Source organism: Cotesia glomerata, linkage group LG3 (assembly GCF_020080835.1).
Source record: "Cotesia glomerata isolate CgM1 linkage group LG3, MPM_Cglom_v2.3, whole genome shotgun sequence".
NCBI lineage: Eukaryota > Metazoa > Arthropoda > Insecta > Hymenoptera > Braconidae > Cotesia > Cotesia glomerata.
The window spans coordinates 17,014,965-17,036,334 of NC_058160.1; the positions used below are offsets into that span (position 1 = coordinate 17,014,965).

Genomic DNA, 21,370 nt, shown 5'->3' on the forward strand with positions numbered 1-21,370 from the left:
TTCTGATTCAAAAAATGCGTCAGAAAGTTTTTCAATGCACCTTGCATTAGACTTGTCTCATATTCTTGCACAAAATGTCTTGAGCTCATATATAAATCTTGAACTAGTTCTTTCTACATGAACTTGAGCAAGACCCATATGTAGAAAAAGACACTAATAACTAGGGGTTTTGCTCAAGACACTGGCACCTAAATCTTGCTTAAGAACATGTTACCTGGGCAGTAACCAAGAGTAGGCGTCGTGAGACGCAACATGGACTGGATTGAAGTAATGCTTACGCGGTTTCGATTCAGTCATCTCCGTACCATTTACGGGGAAAGAGAGAGGAGTTTTTTTAGTAGGTAAAAACCCCACACTACCGACCTGCATCTTTCAATGATATTGGTGTCTTTGGAAGATTTTTTTCGTTTTATTAAGGGGGTATTCTAGTCTAGAGGTCTGAATTTTGAGCGTTTTTTGGCAATTTATATAAAAGAAGTAGTTAATATTTTTACTATGAAATTTTTTATCATTTGTTTATTGATATTTCAAGAATACAAAAAAATACATTTCAAAAAAAAAAAATAAATTTTCAAAAAGATATAAGTCCTTGAAGTAGAGAAAAAAAAAAGGCCGTGTCCTCGTGAAAAGGATTTCTCCCTTTGTATCCATCTGAAAAAAAACAATGCCAAATTATTGATCAGTACAAATGTCATTGTCGCACAAACCAACAAAACTTGAAAAAAAAATTTTTTTCACAAAATGGCGGCTGTTTAAAAATAGAAGTCGATTTTTTTACTCATTTTTCAACTTCCTCCAATTTTTTAAAAATATTACAAATTTGAAATTTTCAATTTTTATTGGTTAGTGCGAAAGCGAGATAATTGAAGAATATTCATGCTAAATTTCAAGTAAATCGGCTGATTAGAACCTAAGATATCTGCATCACCGTATCGAAAAAAGTAGATTCGAGAAAAACGCGTTTAAAGTTTAACGTTCAGTTTCAGGCAGCGTAACTGATAAAATAGTACGTATAACTTACATTCTCTTAATCAGCCATCCCAGCTTCGTACATTGGGCCTTCCTCTACTTCATATTGACTGTTTTCAGCATTTCTCTCTGTATAACGAGCAGTTCTTTCCTCTTTTGAAGCATCTGAAGCTCGAACCTCAAACCGTTCAATCCTTACTGCGTTGCGCCTAACAGCAAACCCATGGGATTCCAGACCTATTTTTATTCCCATTAGACTCATTATTTGTAAAATAGGATAAAAGCCTTCATTGAAAATGCAAACTTCTAAACAATTAGCAATCTCAATTGTCTGGGACCCGGCATGGATATGTTTGGGTGCAAATGTCCATATTAAAGAGTTAAGTGACTCGTTGTTATTTTGAGTTTCGCTGCCCAAGCAACGTTCTAATAAAGAATCATCTGATAAGCATTCATAAATAGGTTTCATAACTATTAAAACCTTATCAGTTAGAGGTGGATTTTCATGGTGAAAGTCATCCTCAGTTCCTTCTGCCGCTGCTTTCTGCCACTTGCACCAGCTGTCTGGTCCAGGAGGGCAATTCATGTGCTGAGGCTTCTTATCAGTTAAAATTTTATGCAAGTACGTGGCCCATATTTCTCGTTTCATATCTTCAACGGATTCAGGATGACGACGGATAGCTAATCCGTAGTACGCAGACAACTGAGTGATTACTTTATCAGTCAATTTACCAGCACCCTTACCACCAATTCCACTATTTTCTTTTTTTACCTTCCGGAGACGTGATCCCATACGTTTTTGGACGTGTCCAACACATTCTTTTTTAATAACAACAGGGTTACTTTTGTAAGGATCTATATTAAGAATACCTTTAAAAGTCTTTGAGTCGCCATCTCCGATATACTTCTAAACATTTCCACCACTGCGTCAACTTCCATATTCCCAGCACTTCCTTGATGATTTATTGCGCAAGAATCTTCGTGTTCGTTATACCAGTCTTCATAAGCACTGATGTCGTCTTTTTTTTTATTCTTCCAATAATTGCACCCTTGGCAAAAACTGGACTTCACGACAGTGTCTATAACTTTCTTACTGTATTTTCCTACAAGTGTAGTGACTCCAAAAAGTGAATTGAACCCTCTCTTCTTCCACGTTCCATTGCCGGAAACTGTAAAATGTGTAGGGTCCGCATTCGAATCTGAGGCTGTAATTAATTCATTCTCTTTTTTCACAGCTTTAGAAATTATCAAGTTATAAATAGTTGACGCAGCCAAATGTAAATTATCAAGACAATTATAGTATGTACCAATAGTTAAACCGTGTCCAATATCCATAATACTAAAGAATATATTGATACCTTCTCTCCCAACTCCGATGAGCCTCATAGCAGTAACGATCCGACGATTTATTTCAAATGCTTTATTTACAAATGGGCATGACTGAATATAACGTGTATCTTTGCAGCCATATTGTACTCCAATTTTAAATCCTAGTCCTTGTGCAGCTGTCCGAGAAAATGACATTTTTTGCTTACATGTAGCACATATTATCATTAGTGCAAGAGATGAAAAAACCGAACAGAATTCCAATATACAATAACCAAAATTATAGTCAATGAGAATTTCATCGTCATTTGAACTCTTCAACTTTGCAGCTGATGCACTAGTAAAAGATAAATCTTCTTCCAAAGTATGTTGATTACCGCTGAACTTCCGTTTTCTTGGTTTGCCTGGACGATGAGGACTTTTCCTCGAACCTTTTCTATCCATATTAGAAGAATCAGCAAATATTCACTTTGATTTTAAAAGAATATCACAAGAATGCACGCGTAACTTCTCACTTACTTATACTTCTTCACAGCTTCGAGGTTTACATGGAACTAACTCTAACTAAAAACAAATTGAGTATAGATTCTTGTCTAATACGTTACAATGACCTTCAGACTATTGATATAGTAAACTAAAAGTATATGACAAGAAAGAAAGAAAGCTATTCATACTCAGGTAGCCCGGACCGCCCGTAGTCTATTGTTGCAGTCGTCCGCTTAACCCGGTCTAGTTGCCACGACACTAAAACGGCTGTAACTTTGAAAATAATTTGAATTTTGAAAAATCCTTTCAGGGAGATATTTTTGAATATCTAAACTATCGAATTATGAAAAAAAAATTTTTTCATTTTTTTCAAAATTCTAGACTAGAATACCCCCTTAATGCTTCTTTTTTCAACTGTTTATTTTTAAAATTTATTTAGAAATTTAAGTACGTTTGAAAATTTAAAGTACACAATGACGCACACCAAGTACGTTCCAAAATTGTTTCTTGTGATTCTTAAATTTATAACAAAATTTTTTTTAATTTTCGAAAATCATATACAATCATATCGGTTACTTGGATTTTTTAACTTCTCGCTAAGAAAATCGGGAAGTTATTGGTTTTACCCCGTTTTTCGAAAATCGAGTTCTCATCAGATCTCGATGTTTTGAGGTCCTAGAAAGCTTCCCTGACTATTCCCGCGACGGTGTCTGTAGTATGTATGTGTGTGTTTGTTTTTTTTTAACTTCCTGCTAAGAAAATTGAAAATTTTCAAAAATCGGGAAGTTATTGTTTTCACCCCGTTTTTAGAAAATCGAGTTTTCATCAGATCTCGACGTTTTGAGGTATGTAAATCTCTCATAACTTTGGAACGGATTATCCGATTCGATCGAAATAAGCGGCGTTCCAAAGAGTTTTTTTGCCCTTAGAATTTTGATACTAGTTTTCAGAATTTGAGTCGATGAATTTTGAGAAATCTCAAAAATAAAATTTCCAAAAACTCGTTTTTTTTTAAATATCTTTTAAATGGCTGAACCGATCGATTCAAAAAACAAATTAGCTCTTAACTTCAAAAAACCACGTCGATTGCCATCAGCCCGGTCAAAATCGGTTGATTCGTTCGAGAGATATCGTGAACAAAAGAAAACCAAAAAAAGGGTTTTTTCGGAGTTACTCCGAAATTTATAGTTTGACCAAATGAATCTTAGAAATTCTTTATGAGGCTTAAAAAACTGCGTGGAATGCTGACAACTGCGTAAAAAATCGGTTAATTCATTCAAAAGTTATTGCGGTTTGAAAATTCAAAAAATAGTGTTCTGTGAAACTTCCATCAGCCTTTTGAGCTCGATGAGCTCAAAAGCACAGAACAGATATTTATTTAAGCTTGGAGAGCTCAAAATTACACAAAAATTATATTTTTGAGCTCGAAGAGCTTAAAAAATAAGTGAATTGGTGAGCGCTTAGGTATGGAGCTGGTGGGAAGTTGCAGGGATGGCCTTTGGGGTCAACCGTTTTCCTAATTTTTTTTTTTAGAAAAGCGAAAAAATCTTCCAAAGACATCGCTATCATTGAAAGATGATGGTTGGTAGTGTGGATTTTTACCTACTAAAAAAAACTCCTCTTTTTTTCCCCGTAGATGGTACGGAGATGACTGAATCGGAACCGCGTAAGCATTACTTCAATCCAGTCCATGTTGCATCTCACGACGCCTACTCCTGGTTAATGGTCCCTTTCTGCGGTTTTTTCTTTCTTAGGGTGGTGCCTATAATTTCTTCGGTGCTGCTTCTGTAGTCCATCCACTATACAGACTCGAAGAACGTGTGTTCGGCGTTGTCTATTTGATCCGGGCAGTATTTGCACGTTGTCGTGGGGTGCAGGTCCATCTGAAAAAGATAGGCGTTGAACTGTCCATGTCCTGTCAATAGCTGGGTAAGGAAGAAGTCTGTGTCCCCGTGCTTCCGAGAAAGCCAGACTTTGATGTTTGAAATCAGGCGCGCTGTCCATCTGCCCGTCTTCCCTCATGTCCATCGGTCCTGCCACTCTTGCTGTGTTTCCGCCTGTATCCTCGCTCTTGCCTCCTTCATGTTTTCGCCACTTGTTTTTAGCGTTATCGAGTTTTGCTCTCTCGAAAGCTAGTAAGTCGATGGGCGCGGCTCCCGCAATGATCAATACAGTCACTTCGGAAACCGTTCGGTAGGCGTAGGCAACCCTGAGAGCGCCTCGCCGCTGTACTGCCGCTATCTTTCGTCGGTAGGTCTTCTGTTTCAATATGTCTGCCCATATTTCTGCTCCATAAAGCAGTACCGAGTGGAATACTTCTAGAAGAACTCTTCTCTTTTTGGTTCTTGGTCCCATAGTGTTGGTCATGATTCTTGCTAGGCTAGACACCGTCTTGCTGGCTTTCTTGCATGCACTGTCAAGGTATTCGCGGAAAGATAGTTTCTCGTCTATCATTACCCCTAGATAGCGCAGGGCCCTTGTTGACGTCAGTGTTGTTCCTTCCATGTCCACGGCGAATGGTTTCGGGGACCATTTTTGACGTGTCAGAACGACCATCTCGGTTTTGTGCTTGGCGAGTTTCAGGTGGTGTTTATCGAGCCAAGTTTCAACGGCATCAATGGTTTCTCGAACCGGTAGTTCGACCTCTTCTACGCTGCCTACTGTTATCGTGGCCACAACGTCGTCTGCAAAGCCCGTTAGCTCTACTTGCTTTGGCAACGAGATTTCAAGAAGCTCGTCGTAGTCCGCGTTCCATAGGTCAGGCTCCATTATTGAGCCTTGCGGCACGCCAGCCGTTATGGCATATTCTAGAGGGCCTTCCGTAGTTTCGACTATTAGCTTTCTTCCTTCAAGGTAGTTGTCGACTAGTGCCAGATTCTCTGGCTCTGCGTCGAATTTGTGCTCCAGAGCATCTAAAATGTCTCCCCAATTTGCGCTATTACGGGTGTTTTTGACGTCTAACGTAAGGAGAAGACATACTTTTCGAGCTTTAAGGCTACCAGATCATGCTTGTGTTACTGTCTTTATGACTTTCTCGATCCCTCCGACTGTCAAACAACCTTTCCGGAAGCCATGTTGGTTGGTGGCAAAGCCTCCAGCACCGCCGATGTCGTTGCGAAGTCTCCCTTGTATGAGCTTCTCGAGCAGTTTTCCAGCAATGTCCAGCATACAGAGTGGTCTAAAGTCTAAACAACGAAGGTGTTACGGGGGTTCCCTTACCCTTCAAGATCTAAAATTTTACGTTGCTATAGTCAACAAACAGACCTCAAAAACCAGATCTGCTTACGGTATACACACTCGGTAGGCTCGGTACTCTGGCGCACCCGTTCCATACGGGTTTTGAACGGTACTTGGCGCCAGATTCTACCGAATCTGTAGATACAACTTGCTGCAGTTAATAGTTTAATCGATTTTCTATGTAAAGGGCATTTATTGTCAAATCGACGACTTTGAAATAAGATCGCTTTTGGTTGGGAAAATTTTTTATTTTTTTATACTTGATGGAATAGCCATAACTTATTTTGAAATGGGCTTATGGGAATACTTTTCTCAATTTCATGCCTTAAGCGCGAAGCTCGGAGGTATGCTCTACTCTCGCCTAAAAATTGTGATTTCGATTAAAACGTGATTTTTATCATTTAAACGACAAAAATGGGTATGTGTGTGCAAGTCACACACGGTAGAAGTGAAACTTCTGAAGAGTCCCTGATTAAAAATACTTATTGAAAAGTATTGAAAAAATAAACAGTCGTTTCATGTAAATTGTATATTTATAAATACATAAAAAAAGAATCAGGATTATTGAAAACAATTCAAATTTCATGATTTTCAATACTCTTCAATAAGTATTTTTAATCAGGGATAGGCTACGAGAGATTGAGACAGATATAGTCAATTAATAAAATAGAAAATCAGGAGTATTAGGATAAATGTAAGGTTTATTATTTTTCATCAAGCGGGCACATTATCATTTGCGTTAGAACTATTATTTTCATTTTGTATAAGGTAAAGAGCCCAGTTACTGACACTTTAAGAGTGACAATTGAGGTTATACTATCATAACTCATAAAATTTTATTAGAATAAATAATGTTTTATATTATTAACAAGTCTAAGATTTCTACAAACGATAATAGAAGCAAAATAATCATTTGAAGCGAATTAATAATTTAAATTAACATTTTAAAAAATGATGTTTGAAGCCCCAGTTTCTGACACTCAAAATTTTTTGTGCGGTAGTTTTTGACACTGACATCGGCCTAGTTTCTGACACTCATATTTGAAAACGATTTTTTCCGCCCTCCAGGTGGAAAGTGGCAACTTTCGGCTCGCTACGCTAAACGAAATTGCCGCTTTCCGCCTCTGTCAGACAGAAAAATAGTATACAAACCTATGGTAGAAAAATAAGAAATATCTCAGATAAGATCACATATATCTCGACCTCGGCTTCGCCTCGGACGACATATATGTGTTCTAAGACATTTCTTATTTTCTTGCCACAGGTGTGTAATATACTACTTATTTACTAACTTATACTATTAAGTTAAAATAAATTAAAATCATTTATTTATAATAAATTAAGTATTTATTTTAAATAAAACATTCATCATCTATAAAATGATATATATACAGTAGAACCTCGATAACTCGAACCTCGTTAAGTCGTAATCCTCAGTAAGTTGAAGAAAAATGCGATTCCCTTTCGTTCAGACCCATAATACTCGATATTTCGAACTTCCTTGACTCTGTAACTCGAACAATGTATTCCATCCCGTGAAGTATTATTCATATAAATTTAGACTCGATAACTCGAAATTCCAAAGAAAGACTCGGTATGTCGAAGTATGAAATTGTGATGATGTCATCTTGTACATTTATGTTTTTCCTTATCGCAAATTGAAGGTATATTGCCCTTGACATTGGCTCATTTTTGTATGTTTGCTTACACTTATATTGACTTCTTCTTTAATGCATGGCTTGAAAGAAATTCATCAGTCGGCTGACAGTATTCTTTGCAAAATGACGAATAAACGAAAATTGAAAACTTTGACTCTTCGTGATAAAGTAGATGTTATTCAAGCAGTGAGGCGTGGTACAAAAAGAAAAGAAATATCTGATCAATATGGATTACCAGCAAGTACTTTATCAACGATTTTAAAAAATGAGTCTGATATTTTGTCAAGGTTTGAAACAAGTTATAACTTAACGTGTAAGAGACAACGCCTAGCAGAATTTCCTGATATAGAAGAGTGTTTGTTAACATGGTTCAATCAGTGTCGTGAAAAAAACTTTAGTATTAGTGGGATAATATTATGTGAAAAAGCAGAAGAATTTTCAAAATCATTGGGACACAATTCATTTAGAGCAAGCAATGGTTGGTTGGGTAATTTCAAAAAGCGCCATGAACTTGTGTATAGAAAACTTTGCGGAGAAAGTGCTAGCGTAAATACTGAGGTATGTGAAGAATGGATATCAGAGTTACTAAGTTTGTTAAAGGATTATGAACCGAGGGACATATTTAATGCAGACGAGACTGGTTTGTTTTTTAAATGTTTACCTGATAAGAAGCTTCTTTTCAAAGATGAAAAATGTCACGGTGGAAAACATAGTAAGGAAAGATTAACTGTATTGCTTGCAACTAATATGACGGGTACTGAAAAGCTTAAGCCTTTGGTCATAGGCAAAGCTAAAAAACCCCGCTGTTTCAGTGGATGTAAATCATTGCCGGTTGATTATGATGCTAATAAAAAAGCTTGGATGACAGCTGACATATTTAAACAGTGGCTTATTAAAATTGATAGAAAGATGATTAGGGAAAAGCGAAAAATTTTACTTTTCATAGATAATTGTACTGCACATAATGTTATTCCATTATTAAAGGCTGTCAAAGTTAAGTTTCTACCTCCAAATACAACGTCGAAGCTACAACCGCTAGATCAGGGAATCATCAAAAATTTTAAATTGCTTTATAGAAAAGAAATTGTCAAAAAACTTATAACTGATATGGAGCAAAAAACTGTGTCCCCCATAAACGTCTTGCATGCAATTAGAATGATTGATAAAGCTTGGAAAAATATATCAGAAAGTACAATAGTAAATTGCTTCAGAAGGTGTGGATTTACAACAACATAAGAAGAAGAACTGACACAATTAACCTTGAAAACAACACGTGATGATATAACATTAGAAGAGTGGCATAAACTACCTACTGTAGACGTTCAGTTTGAAGATTATGTACCGTGTGATGCAGATATCGCTACGGCTGGAACCTTGACCGACGAGGAAATTATTGATTTGTTTAATCAAAACCAGGACCACGATGGCGATGACGCTGATGATGAAGATTTGGGTACTGAACCAACTGTATCAAATACACAGGCTCAAGAGGCAATAAAGAATATACGAATCTACATCGAAAGATGTAATAATGTCGATGATCGAATATTTGATGCTTTGTACATTTTTGAAAATACTATAAACAATCAATACTTGAATTCTTTAACTCAAAAAAATATTACTGATTATTTAAATTAATAAATTTTATAGCATATAAATTTCATACATTATATTGAAATAAATAATGTTGATGTGACTTGAATTAAATGCCTTTGTAGTTCGAAATTTTATTTATTACAACCTTTATAGGTAACAGTTCTACGAAATCCTCTATAACTCGAAAACTCAATAACTCGAATTTTTTTGCCTCTCCCTTGGAGTTCGAGTTATCAAGGTTCTACTGTATATATATATATATATATATATATATATATATATATATATATATATATATATATATATATATATATATATTTTAGATTTCGCTGAAAATTTTTACCTTTTCTACTCGATGAAAGACGTTTTTCAGAATTTTTTCAAATTTTTTATCCAACCCAAAAGTTATGAAGCTTTCAAAAAATGGCTCTTTTATTTTCAAATAGCCATAACTCTCTCAAAAATTGACCTTTCGGGACGTTTTTTTCAAAATTTTTGTTTTTAATTGAATTTTTCGAAAAAATAAATAAAAAATTTAACATGATCGCTTCTATGAAATAATCGCGTTTTTGTATAAAATCGTTATTTTTCGAAGTTCGTCATTCTCAATTTTTTTTTTTTCAAAAAACTTCAATCAATTCTACAATTATCCCCGTGTATCCCAGAGTGGGCCGATTTTTTCTATTTTTTATTTAGTTGAAAAAAATTTTCAACATTTTAAAAATGCAGAAATTTTTTTTTCATAAATATTATTTATATAACATAATTAATGTAATTATATGATTTTTAAGGTATTATATTCTCTATATATTGTCCAAATTTACCATTACAACGATTAAGATTCAAATTTTAATACGTCAATACGATCGATAACCTAGGGCATGATAATTACAGACTTACCTACAGCCAGTTTACTAGAGTATGTTCTAATTTATAAAATATATACGGCTCTTTTATATTGAGATCTAAAACATAACCTATAAATCTTTTGTGCTTCATAGAGTTGAATAAAATATTTTTGCCATTACGTTTGTTAAGTAAAAAAAATCTCTAGTTTATGAACATTTTCCTGATCTATTCTTTTTGAGGGTGTTTATTATTTTGATTGTACCAATCTACATTTATTGAGATAATTTGATCTCCACATAATGGCATCAAGTAAACAACGCAGCCGGTGTAAAACTCACAATGCTGTTGTTGTTCATGTTTTCATCAAAATAATTACTGATTATGTAAAAGTCTTCCTGAACGTTGTAACAAGATTTATTATTTTTCTGATGGGGCTCCTCAACAATTTAAAAACTTTAAAAACTTTGTGAATTTATATTATCATGAAGATGATTTTGATATTCCTGCTGAATGGCATTTTTTTGCGACTGCCCATGGCAAAGGCCCGTGTGATGGTATTGGTGGCATCCTCAAACGACTTGCAGCAAGAGCAAGTCTCCAACTCGCGGTTGATAAACAAATAACGACACCTGTAGGACTTTTTGAATGGACTTCTGATTCGGACAACTTGCCAAATATTATCGTCAACTTTTCACCAGAAGAGGATTATAATACAGCAGTTGATGATTTAAATGAACGATTTTTGAAAACAAAACCAATTGTAGGAACTCAACAACTACACTGTGTAATTCCCGACAAAAATGGTTGTTTGTGCGTTAAAAACTTTTCTAACTCGAATGAATACAGAATTTGTAAAATATTTAAACGCCAAAGAAGAAATTAATAAATAATTTGTTGCATTATTTTTGAGTCATTAAATGTTAACTGCATCAATCATTAATCCTAGTAATTATAATGGTAAATTAGGACAATATATAGAGAATATAATACCTTAAAATCATATAATTACATTAATTATGTTATATAAATAATATTTATGAAAAAAAAAATTTCTGCATTTTTAAAATGTTGAAAATTTTTTTTTCAACTAAATAAAAAAAATAGAAAAAAAAATCGGCCCACTCTGGGATACACGGGGATAATTGTAGAATTGATTGAAGTTTTTTTTGAAAAAAAAAAAAAAAAAATTGAGAATGACGAACTTCGAAAAATAACGATTTTATACAAAAAAACGCGATTATTTCATAGAAGCGATCATGTTAAATTTTTTTTATTTATTTTTTCGAAAAATTCAATTAAAAACAAAAATTTTGAAAAAAAAAAACGTCCCGAAAGGTCAATTTTTGAGAGAGTTATGGCTATTTGAAAATAAAAGAGCCATTTTTTTGAAAGCTTCATAACTTTTTTTGGGTTGGATAAAAAAATTTGAAAAAATTCTGAAAAACGTCTTTCATCGAGTAGAAAAAGGTAAAAAATTTTCAGCGAAATCTAAAGGGGTAAGGTTCAAAAGTGGTCGATTTGGCATGGAATACCCCATATATATAAATATATACATATATATATATAAATCTCCTGTCACGATGTTTGTCCGCGATGGACTTCTAAACTACTTAACCGATTTTAAATTAAATTGGCACACCGTGAGCAGTCTAGTCCAACTTAAGAGATAGGATAGCTTAGATCTTCAATTATAGTCGCAATTTTATTTTATTGCAAATTATTTGTCTATAATTAATTGACAGTCACAATTATCTGTTAACTCCAAAATATTCTAACAGATGTCGATACTTTTCGACTGAATTGAGTAAGTAATCAATAGATGGCACTGCTATGGTAAACCGACAAACGTGTCATATAAGCTACAATTCAATATCATGATTACCACGTGTTATTGAGGCTAAAGTATAAATTAAATTTATTTTGTAGTAAACGAAATACCGTGAATTTCAATTATTTCTACTTTTTTAATTTTTGGTGTTAGCATAGCCAACCACGTGTTACTTAGATCGAAGTGTAAATCAAATTCAAATTATAGTGACGATAATACAGTGAAATTATTCCTGCTTTTTACTTATTTGTGCTTTATTATTCAAAATTCTATAATTATAAAATATATACATGTAAGTATTATCACATAATTATAATAATTAATTAATATATTAATGAGAAAATGGTACAAAGCTCCCCACACTTTTTCAATAATTTTACAAATATTTTTTTTTCATTGTTTTTATTTAACCTCTATTAAAAATTATTTTGCACTTATTATTTTAATGTGCTATAATAACATGTTTTTCAGTTTTTTTTTTTCTAATATTTAAACGATTAAATTAATATTTTCAGTCAAATGCCACCGAAAAAATCTAACCTCAACAACGCAAGCACCAGAGAGGCATGACGCAAACGTTTTAAAAGAGCTCATTAGTTGGTAGAACAAATCGAAACAGGAAATACAGCTCAAAGAATCAAGACAGCAGAAGGTCGAGCACAAGAACAGCCTGATACACGTCTGCAACAGAATATTACGGGAACAAGAGCGGCACAGAACAAAACGTAGCTACTGTACGAGTACAGGAAGGACAATTTCAATATATACATGTAACTATTATCACATAGTTATACAAGTTAATTAATATATCAATGAAAAAATGGTACAAAGCTCCCCACACTTTTTCAATAATTGTATATAGATTTTTCTTTTATTGTTTTTATTTAACCTCTATTAAAAATTATTTAGCACTTATTATTTCAATTTCAATGTGCTATAATAGCATGTTTTTTAGTTTTTTTTTTCTAATATTTAAACGATTAAATTATTATTTTCAGTAAAATGCCACCGAAAAAATCTAATCTCAACAACGTGAGCAGCAGAGAGGCACGACGCAAACGTGTTGAAAGAGCTCATCAGTTGCCAGAACAAGTCGATACAAGAAATACAGCTCAAAGAATTAGGACAGCAGAAGGTCGTGCACAAGAATCTCAAGAACAGTGTAGCGAACGTCTGCAACAAAATATTACGAGAACAAGAGCGGCACGAGAACGAAACATAGCTACAGTACGAGCACAAGAACGACAAAGACAACGGATCAGCCGCTCATTAATACGTACATCATTCGTTCGTCTTGCTTTTGAATATGCACCAGATATTAACTACTCTGCGCATTCAAAAATTGCTATCGGTGGAATGGATAAAGTATGTCAATATTGTCAGGCGTTGAAATTTCGAAATGAAGCTGCCGGTATGTGCTGCGCAGCAGGAAAAGTCGTGCTGCCACCTTTACCCGCTCCGCCAGAACCTTTATTATCCCTTCTTGCTGGGAATTCAGATGATTCAAAATTATTTTTGCGTAATATACGCAAATTTAATTCTTGCTTCCAAATGACGTCATTTGGGGCAACTAAAATTTGCGATCTTGCATCCGATGGACGTAATTTTGAAACTACATTCAAAATACAAGGCCAGGTGTACCACAAAATTGGATCATTGATCCCAATGCCTGATGATAATCCGAAATTTCTTCAAATTTATTTTATGGGCAATTGTGAAGAGCGCGTAACTACTCGGTGCCAGTATAATTTCATTGAACAAGCAGAGGAAAGAGCAATTGTGATATTACTGGAAAATTTTTTAGAAGATCAGAATCAACTACTTCAATTAATCAAAAGAGTTTTGCCACGATTGCAAAATGACAACTATCAAATCGTCATAAAAGCCGATAAAGTACCATTAGGTGAACATGCTGGTAGATTCAACGCTCCAACTGTTGATGAGGTTGCTGTTATCATGGTTGGTGATCCAGTTGACAAAAGATCTATAAAAATTACACGGCGAGACAACACTATCAGTACGATTTCGGATCTACACCGTTCATATGATGCACTACAATATCCATTGATATTTTGGCAAGGACAGGATGAATATCACCTTAACATCAAACAGTGTGATCCTAATACCGGTAAATTTGACAATTACCTATTTATTTTCTTACTGTATGTATGAATGTTAATTTCGTATTGTATTTTATTTTTTATTTTTTTAGGTGATTATGGAAATAAAAAAGTGAGCTCAATGAACTACTACGCACACCGAATAATGATTAGACTAAATCAGGACAACTATATCCTTCGATATCTATTCCATCTATAGATATAAGCTATTCCATCTATAGAATATAAGCTATTCCATCAATAAATTGTTGATATGTATGATAAGGTTGAAAGCGAACGCTTGCGATTCATTCGATTCAACCAGGCTAAATAACGATCGGAAGAATATATTCACTTACGAGATGCTGTTGCTGGAAACATCGACGGAAATTTAAATCCTAATGACATCGGTAATGCTTTCATTTACCTTCAAACTACATCAGCAGTCCACGGAACATGCAGGAATACATACAAGACGTGATGACTTACGTACGTCATTACGGCCGACCGGATTTGTTTATTACATTTACATGTAATCCGAATTGGGAAGAGATACAAACTTTATTATCATCAGGACAACAAGCAATTCATCGTCATGATATAACTGCACGCGTGTTTAAACAAAAATTGAAATCCTTAATTGATTTTATTGTTAAATATTCAATTTTCAGTATCACACGTTGTTGGCTGTATACGATTGAGTGGCAAAAGCGAGGTTTGCCTCATGCCCACATTTTGATTTGGCTTGAAGATAAAATCCGTCCAGAAGAAATTGATCAAATAATTTCAGCCGAAATTCCAGACCCATTAATTGATCCAGAATTATTTGATGTTGTCACTAAACACATGATCCATGGGCCATGCGGTGCTTTTAACATCACGTCATCATGCATGAAAAATGGAAAATGTAAGAAAAATTTCCCAAAGCCGCATACGAATGACACTATCACGGATATTGATGGTTATCCTATATATCGCCGCAGAAATACTGAGAATGGTGGCCACACATTTACAATGCGACTGCCGAATTATCCAAATCAAGCAGAATTTGATAATCAGTGGGTGGTACCATATTCACCATTACTTTCAAAAACTTATAAAGCTCATATCAACGTTGAGCTTTGCAGTTCTGTAAAATCAATTAAGTACATTTGTGAATATGTAAATAAAGGCAGTGATTTGGCCATATTTGAAGTACAAAATATAAATAAAAATGACGAAATAGCACGATACCAATTGGGTTGATACATTAGCAGCAACGAAGCTATTTGGCATATTCTCAGCTTTCCCATACACGAAAGAGATCCTTCTGTCCAGCATCTAGCAATACATCTTGAAAACGGTCAACGTGTATACTTCACTGAAGAAGATTTTTTCCAAAGAGCGTTCAAGGCCCCAAAAACGACACTAACTGAATTTTTTACATTGTGTCAAAGATTTGATATTTTTGGCCGATTCGCAAAGACATTGCTATATGGTGAAGTTCCGCGTTATTTCACATGGAACAAATCCAGTAAAAAATGGGAACCACGAAAACAAGGAAAACGACATCCTTCCATTCCAGGCATATTCAGAGCTAAGACATTGGGGCGACTTTACACAGTACATCCAAAGCAACGTGAGCGCTTCTATTTACGTTTGTTATTGGTGAATGTGCCTGGACCAACGTCTTTTGAATTTCTGCGAACAGTAAATGGTCGAGTATTCAATACATACTAAGATGCATGTCGTGAACTGCAATTGCTAGAAGACGATAGCCATTAGGACTTAGCGCTTGCTGATGCTGCGTTGACATCAATGCCCAATAACATTCGTCAGCTGTTTGCAATTATTTTGACGACGTGTTATCCATCGCAAGCACAAACTTTGTGGGAAAAATATAAAAATTGCATGACAGAAGACATATTGCACCGAATTAGACAAACAGATCAATGCCAAAACATAGATTATACGCCAGAGATGTATAATGAAGCATTGGTGTTGATCGAGGATTTATGTGTTCTTATTTCAAATTTACCACTTAATCATTATGGTATGCCATCACTTAATCGCCCAGCTACTGACTTAGTCAATACCGATTTACAACGAGAACAACAATATGACCATGGAAATTTAGCCACGATTATCACGAACAGTGAGCCATTACTAACAGCAGAACAAAAAATTATTTATGATCGGATTATGCTGGCTGTTGCTGCTGAACAAGGCGGTATTTTTTTTTTGGACGCACCAGGTGAAACCGGTAAGACATTTTTAATATCGTTGATTCTTGCCAAAATACGGTCGCAACAGAAAATCGCATCGGCAGTTGCATCGTCAGGCATTGCGGCTACTTTACTGGATGGTGGGCGAACGGCACATTCAACATTCAAGCTGCCATTGGATATTCATCATAAACCAGATGTAATGTGTAACATCAAAAAGAATAGTAGAATAGCTGCAGTGTTGTGGAAGAGTTCTATAATAATTTGGGATGAGTGCACAATGGCGCACAAATATTCACTTGAAGCATTGCATAGAACTATGCAGGATTTAAACAGCAATAATAAACTTTTCGGTGGTACTATCTTACTTTTGTCTGGTGATTTCCGTCAGACCTTACCGGTTATACCTCGCTCAACTTTCGCGGATGAGATTAATGCATGTTTGAAACAATCATTCTTATGGCGAAGTGTTGAAACACTTCGATTGACCATAAACATGCGGGTACAGTTGCAAAATGATCCATCAGCACAAATATTTTCCGAGCAATTACTAGATATTGGGAACGGTAAAATAGAACTGCAACCAAATACGCAATGTATCAAACTGCCAGACAATTTTTGTACTGTTCTTCAAGATAAAAATGAATTGATTCAGAGTATTTTTCCGGATATACAGAATAATTACTTGAATCATAACTGGCTCAGTCATCGGGCGATTTTGGCAGCCAAAAATGTTGATGTTGACGAAATTAACTTCCAGATACAACAGTTGTTACCAGGCGATTTGTTGTCTTTTAAATCAATCGATACTGTTGTTGATGAAAATGAAAGTGTAAATTTTCCAACTGAATTTTTGAATTCACTAGATATACCTGGAATGCCACCCCACAATCTTCAATTAAAGATTGGTTCCCCGATTATTCTCCTACGTAATTTGAATCCACCTCAATTATGCAACGGTACACGTTTGATCATCAAAAAGATCACCGGAAACATTCTTGAAGCAACCATTTTAACTGGGAAGTTTAAAGGAAAAGTGGTCCTGTTGCCACGTATTCCAATGATACTGTCAGATTCTACCATACCTTTCAAACCGCTACAGTTTTCAATTCGTTTAGCTTTTGCCATGTCAATAAATGAGTCTCAAGGCCAAACAATGTCCATTTGTGGTTTAGATTTGGAAAATCCGTGTTTTTCTCATGGGCAACTATATGTTGCATGTTCACGTGTTGGGAAACCGTCGAATCTATTTGTGTTAGCTAAAGACAGGTTAACCAAAAATATTGTGCACCGATTAGTGCTAAATTAAATTAAAATTGAAAGTATTTATAATTTAAAATAATAAATATTACTGTTAAAGATTTGACTATCTGCCTTACCTACCTCATTCATAAGTTTAAATGTCATATGTTATTCACTAACAACTTTGTAATATCCTCATTCGTTACAAAATTAAATGGAAATAATAAATTTAAAAATTAATTCTTTTAAATTGATTTCTGCTTAAGGGCGGGGTAAGGGTTTTCACTTTCGAAAAATCGATTTTTTTTTGTTTTATCTTATTGTTTAACATTTCAAGAATATGTCCTCAAAATTTTAATCCGATCTAAGCAATATTCTTGAAGTTATTGTTTAATTAGTCTCGGGGCCTTTAACGCTCTAACTCTAACAGCTACGGGCGGTTGGGATTGCAGTGCAGCTGTCGAGCAGGTATACAGGTTATTCATTGCTATTGTCCTGATCCCATATCCAGTTTTAGAAATATTTCATTTAGTAAAGCCAGGTAACTAAAACCATATAGATATATTTTATATTTGTATGTTTACTATACACTACATTATTTTAAAAAAAGAAACGAGCTTCAGTTAGTGGTTAGACGTTCGACCGTGCACTTGTAATTTTATTTTTTCAAAAAATTTCCTGAGCAAAAATGCCGAGAGTAAGTAAAATTTCGCGAGAAGACCGTCAAAGTGGAAGGACCTATTTGTGTCGATCAAAAAAAAGATCAAACCCGAATAAAAAAATAAAAGATGAGGCTACCACCAAAAGTGCTTCGGCGAAGAAAATAAAACTAAATGAGAGTGCTGGTGTAAAGGAAGATGTTTAAACGCCTTTTAGAATCATAGATTTTTTGCTTGTGTTTTCAACCATCGCAAGTTTAGTAAAATTTGCTCAGTGTGATGGTTCAATCGAGTTCAAGAGCTGTAAAAAAGAAGGACTTGGCTTCCAAATCCAAGTCAAATGTACAAATTGTGATCCACGCTTTATACCGTCGAGTGAGAAAACTGGTCATCGCTATGAAATCAACACTCGTTTTGCCTTTGTAATGCGTACATTAGGTTTGAGTTTAGCAGGCTGCAATAAATTTTGCGGGCCCATGGACATAGCAAGTAGTTTTCTATCAAAACAATCTTATTTGGATCTCATGAAATCTATTTACTGCAGCATCGAAACGACTGCTGAGAAATTTCTTGTCTCCGCCGCAGACGAAGAAAAACAGCTAACACGTGCAAATTCGGAGTCAGACACTTTGACCGTTTCTGGTGACGGCACGTGGCAGAAGCAAGGCTTTAGCTCTTCCTTTGGCGTCACTTCCTTAATTGGATATTGGTCTGGAAAAATTATAGATATTTTCGTAAGTAGTTCGCACTGCCAGGCTTGCAAATTATGGAGAAATCAATTAAATACTGATGAATTTCAAGATTGGTACGAACATGTTGGAAAAGATGAATGCCAAGCAAATCACACCGGACCATCAGGTAACATGGAAGTAAATGCTGTCATCGAATTGTTTCGCCGATCAGAAGAAAAATACGGAGCGAAAATCAGCAACTATATTGGAGACGGAGATAGTAAAACTTACGGCAATTTAGTAAAAGCTAAACCTTATGGTGAAAATTTTATTATACATAAAATAGAATGTGTAGGTCACGTGCAAAAAAGAATGGGTAAACGTCTACGTGATCTAGTAAATAAAACTGTTGAACATAAAGTTGTAAAACCGGAAAAATGCTGGTAAAACAAGACAAAGTAAATTACTCGGTGGCAAAGGAAAGCTCACTGGAAAAGTCATTGATAATTTGAGTCGATACTACGGAGCAGCAATCAGACATAATTGTGATTCTTTAGAAGGAATGAAAAATGCAGTCTGGGCAACGTTCTACCACCAGCAGTCAACAGACGATTACCCTCAACACCATAAGTGCATGAGCGGTGAGAACTCGTAGTGTTCGTATCAAAAAGCTTTGGCCACAACAGGAGTGGAAAATTTCAATCATGACTACACTCCACTTCCACAAGATGTCATAGAAGCGATCAAACCGATTTATGAAGATTTGAGTAAAGACGAACTTCTAAAAAGGTGTCTTGGAGGTTTTACTCAAAATGCCAACGAAAGTTTGAACCAGCTGATTTGGAGAATTGCACCGAAAAAATTATCTGGCAGCAGACAAATTGTTAAATTTGCATCTTATGTAGCTGCATGCACATTCAATGAAGGTGCTGGTGCTCTTCTAACTTTTCTGTCTGACATGGACGTCAGTGTCGGCCCAAGCGCTCACGAGTATGCATCATCTACGGACAGCAATCGCATTGATAGGGCCGAGTTCCAAGCTGTGCAGCAGAGCAAAGAAGCCAGAATAAAACGAAGACTTGAAAAAAAACAGGCTGAAGACATCGACAATGCTGAAGGATGTGTGCTGTATGGAGCTGGAATTGATGATTCTGTGTAAGTTTAAAAAAAAATTTTTTTTCTTCACTTTTTTGCTTCATAAACTTTAAACGCGTTTTTCTCAAAACTACTTTTTCAAAGTCCGTGTTCACTGCCATTTGAAAACTACTCGACCGATTCATTTCAAACTTTGTACACATTTTCTTCATATAAAATACCTCCCCCCTACGTTTAGTAAAAATTTTTTTTTTAACATTAAGGGTGTTTCCCACCCACAAAATGGCGGAAATTTTAGTCGAAAATAACGGTTCACACTTTAGATGGCCGCCAAAAATTTTTAAATTAAAAAAAAAATAATCAGAGAACGTTGGGGGGAAGATTTGTTTATAATTTAACTAAATTTTTATGGTTTTTCATTTTCAGATAATTTCCGGCCGAGTTACAGTGAACACCGCAAATTGTTTTTTTTTCAAGACGTCCTGGGGGAAGCTCTGTCACGGGCTAATGGTTTAATATTTTTGCATGAAAAATTTACAGAACATAGTCAAAACTATGCTCAATAATGTATAGAAATTTTGAATAAAATTGCTCAATCGATATTTGAGATAAAAAATCACAAAAAAAGTGGTTTTTTTTTTACGCTGAAACCCTTACCCCTCCCTTAATATAAACTGTAAGAAAATTTTAATCAATCGTGTTCAACGTCCTTCCCCTTCAAATCCCAATCCCGTGAATTTGTGTACCAACTTCAACATTTCCGTCTTGGTTCGTAAATAATTTTATTGTACTAAAGGGTTATAGTCGTAGAAAATCTGTCATGGAGGTCACCATATTTTTTTACAAATACCATCTATGTAAAAAGTATGGTGGTCCCCGTGACTGATGTTCTCCTACCGTTCCTTTTAAATTGTATACTACAATGTAATATAACAATAACTTTAGCCACAGCAACGCCTGGCCGGGTCTGCTAGTATATATATATATATATATATATATATATATATATATATATATATATATATATATATATATATATATATATATACTAAGCTGTTACCCGCCTCGCTTCGCTGGGCGCTTTATAGAATTGCATTTTTAGATCTAGACTTGAAATTTAATTAGAGTATTGTTTTGACTTGCACAGATTCCAAATGAGTATTGAAAGTTTTAGTTAATGTCATTGCAAGTCTCATAAGTAAAGTTGAAGTCTGTCTAGCTTCAAGTGCGAAGAATTTTTGTCATTTAAAATTTTCTCAGCGACATCAATTTTTCATAGAAAATAAACTTAACATGTTTTTTACATACCCAGTGTTTGGAAAATGCATTCATTTTAATCAGTAACATTCCCTCGATCCCGTAATAAGAACAATTTATAAGTTATGTAATCAGCAAAAATAACATGTATGTAAAATTCTAAGTTCGTTGACCGAATTACTACATATAATGTT

At 34.9% G+C, this 21,370-nt stretch overlaps 2 protein-coding genes across 3 annotated transcripts in view; both read right to left on the reverse strand.

Annotated features, from left to right (window-relative positions):
* The window catches only part of LOC123260421 (glutamate receptor-interacting protein 2), a 106,070-nt gene that overhangs the window by 13,732 nt on the left and 70,968 nt on the right, over positions 1-21,370 (reverse strand). The window lies entirely within an intron of this gene.
* On the reverse strand, positions 515-2,838 carry LOC123260423. The gene is made up of 3 exons (XM_044721515.1): positions 1,840-2,838; positions 1,022-1,774; positions 515-651 (listed from the first exon to the last, which is right to left on the reverse strand). Exons 1-2 carry the CDS (start codon positions 2,737-2,739, stop codon positions 1,028-1,030), a joined length of 1,647 nt encoding a protein of 548 aa, XP_044577450.1. The 5' UTR covers positions 2,740-2,838; the 3' UTR covers positions 515-651; positions 1,022-1,027.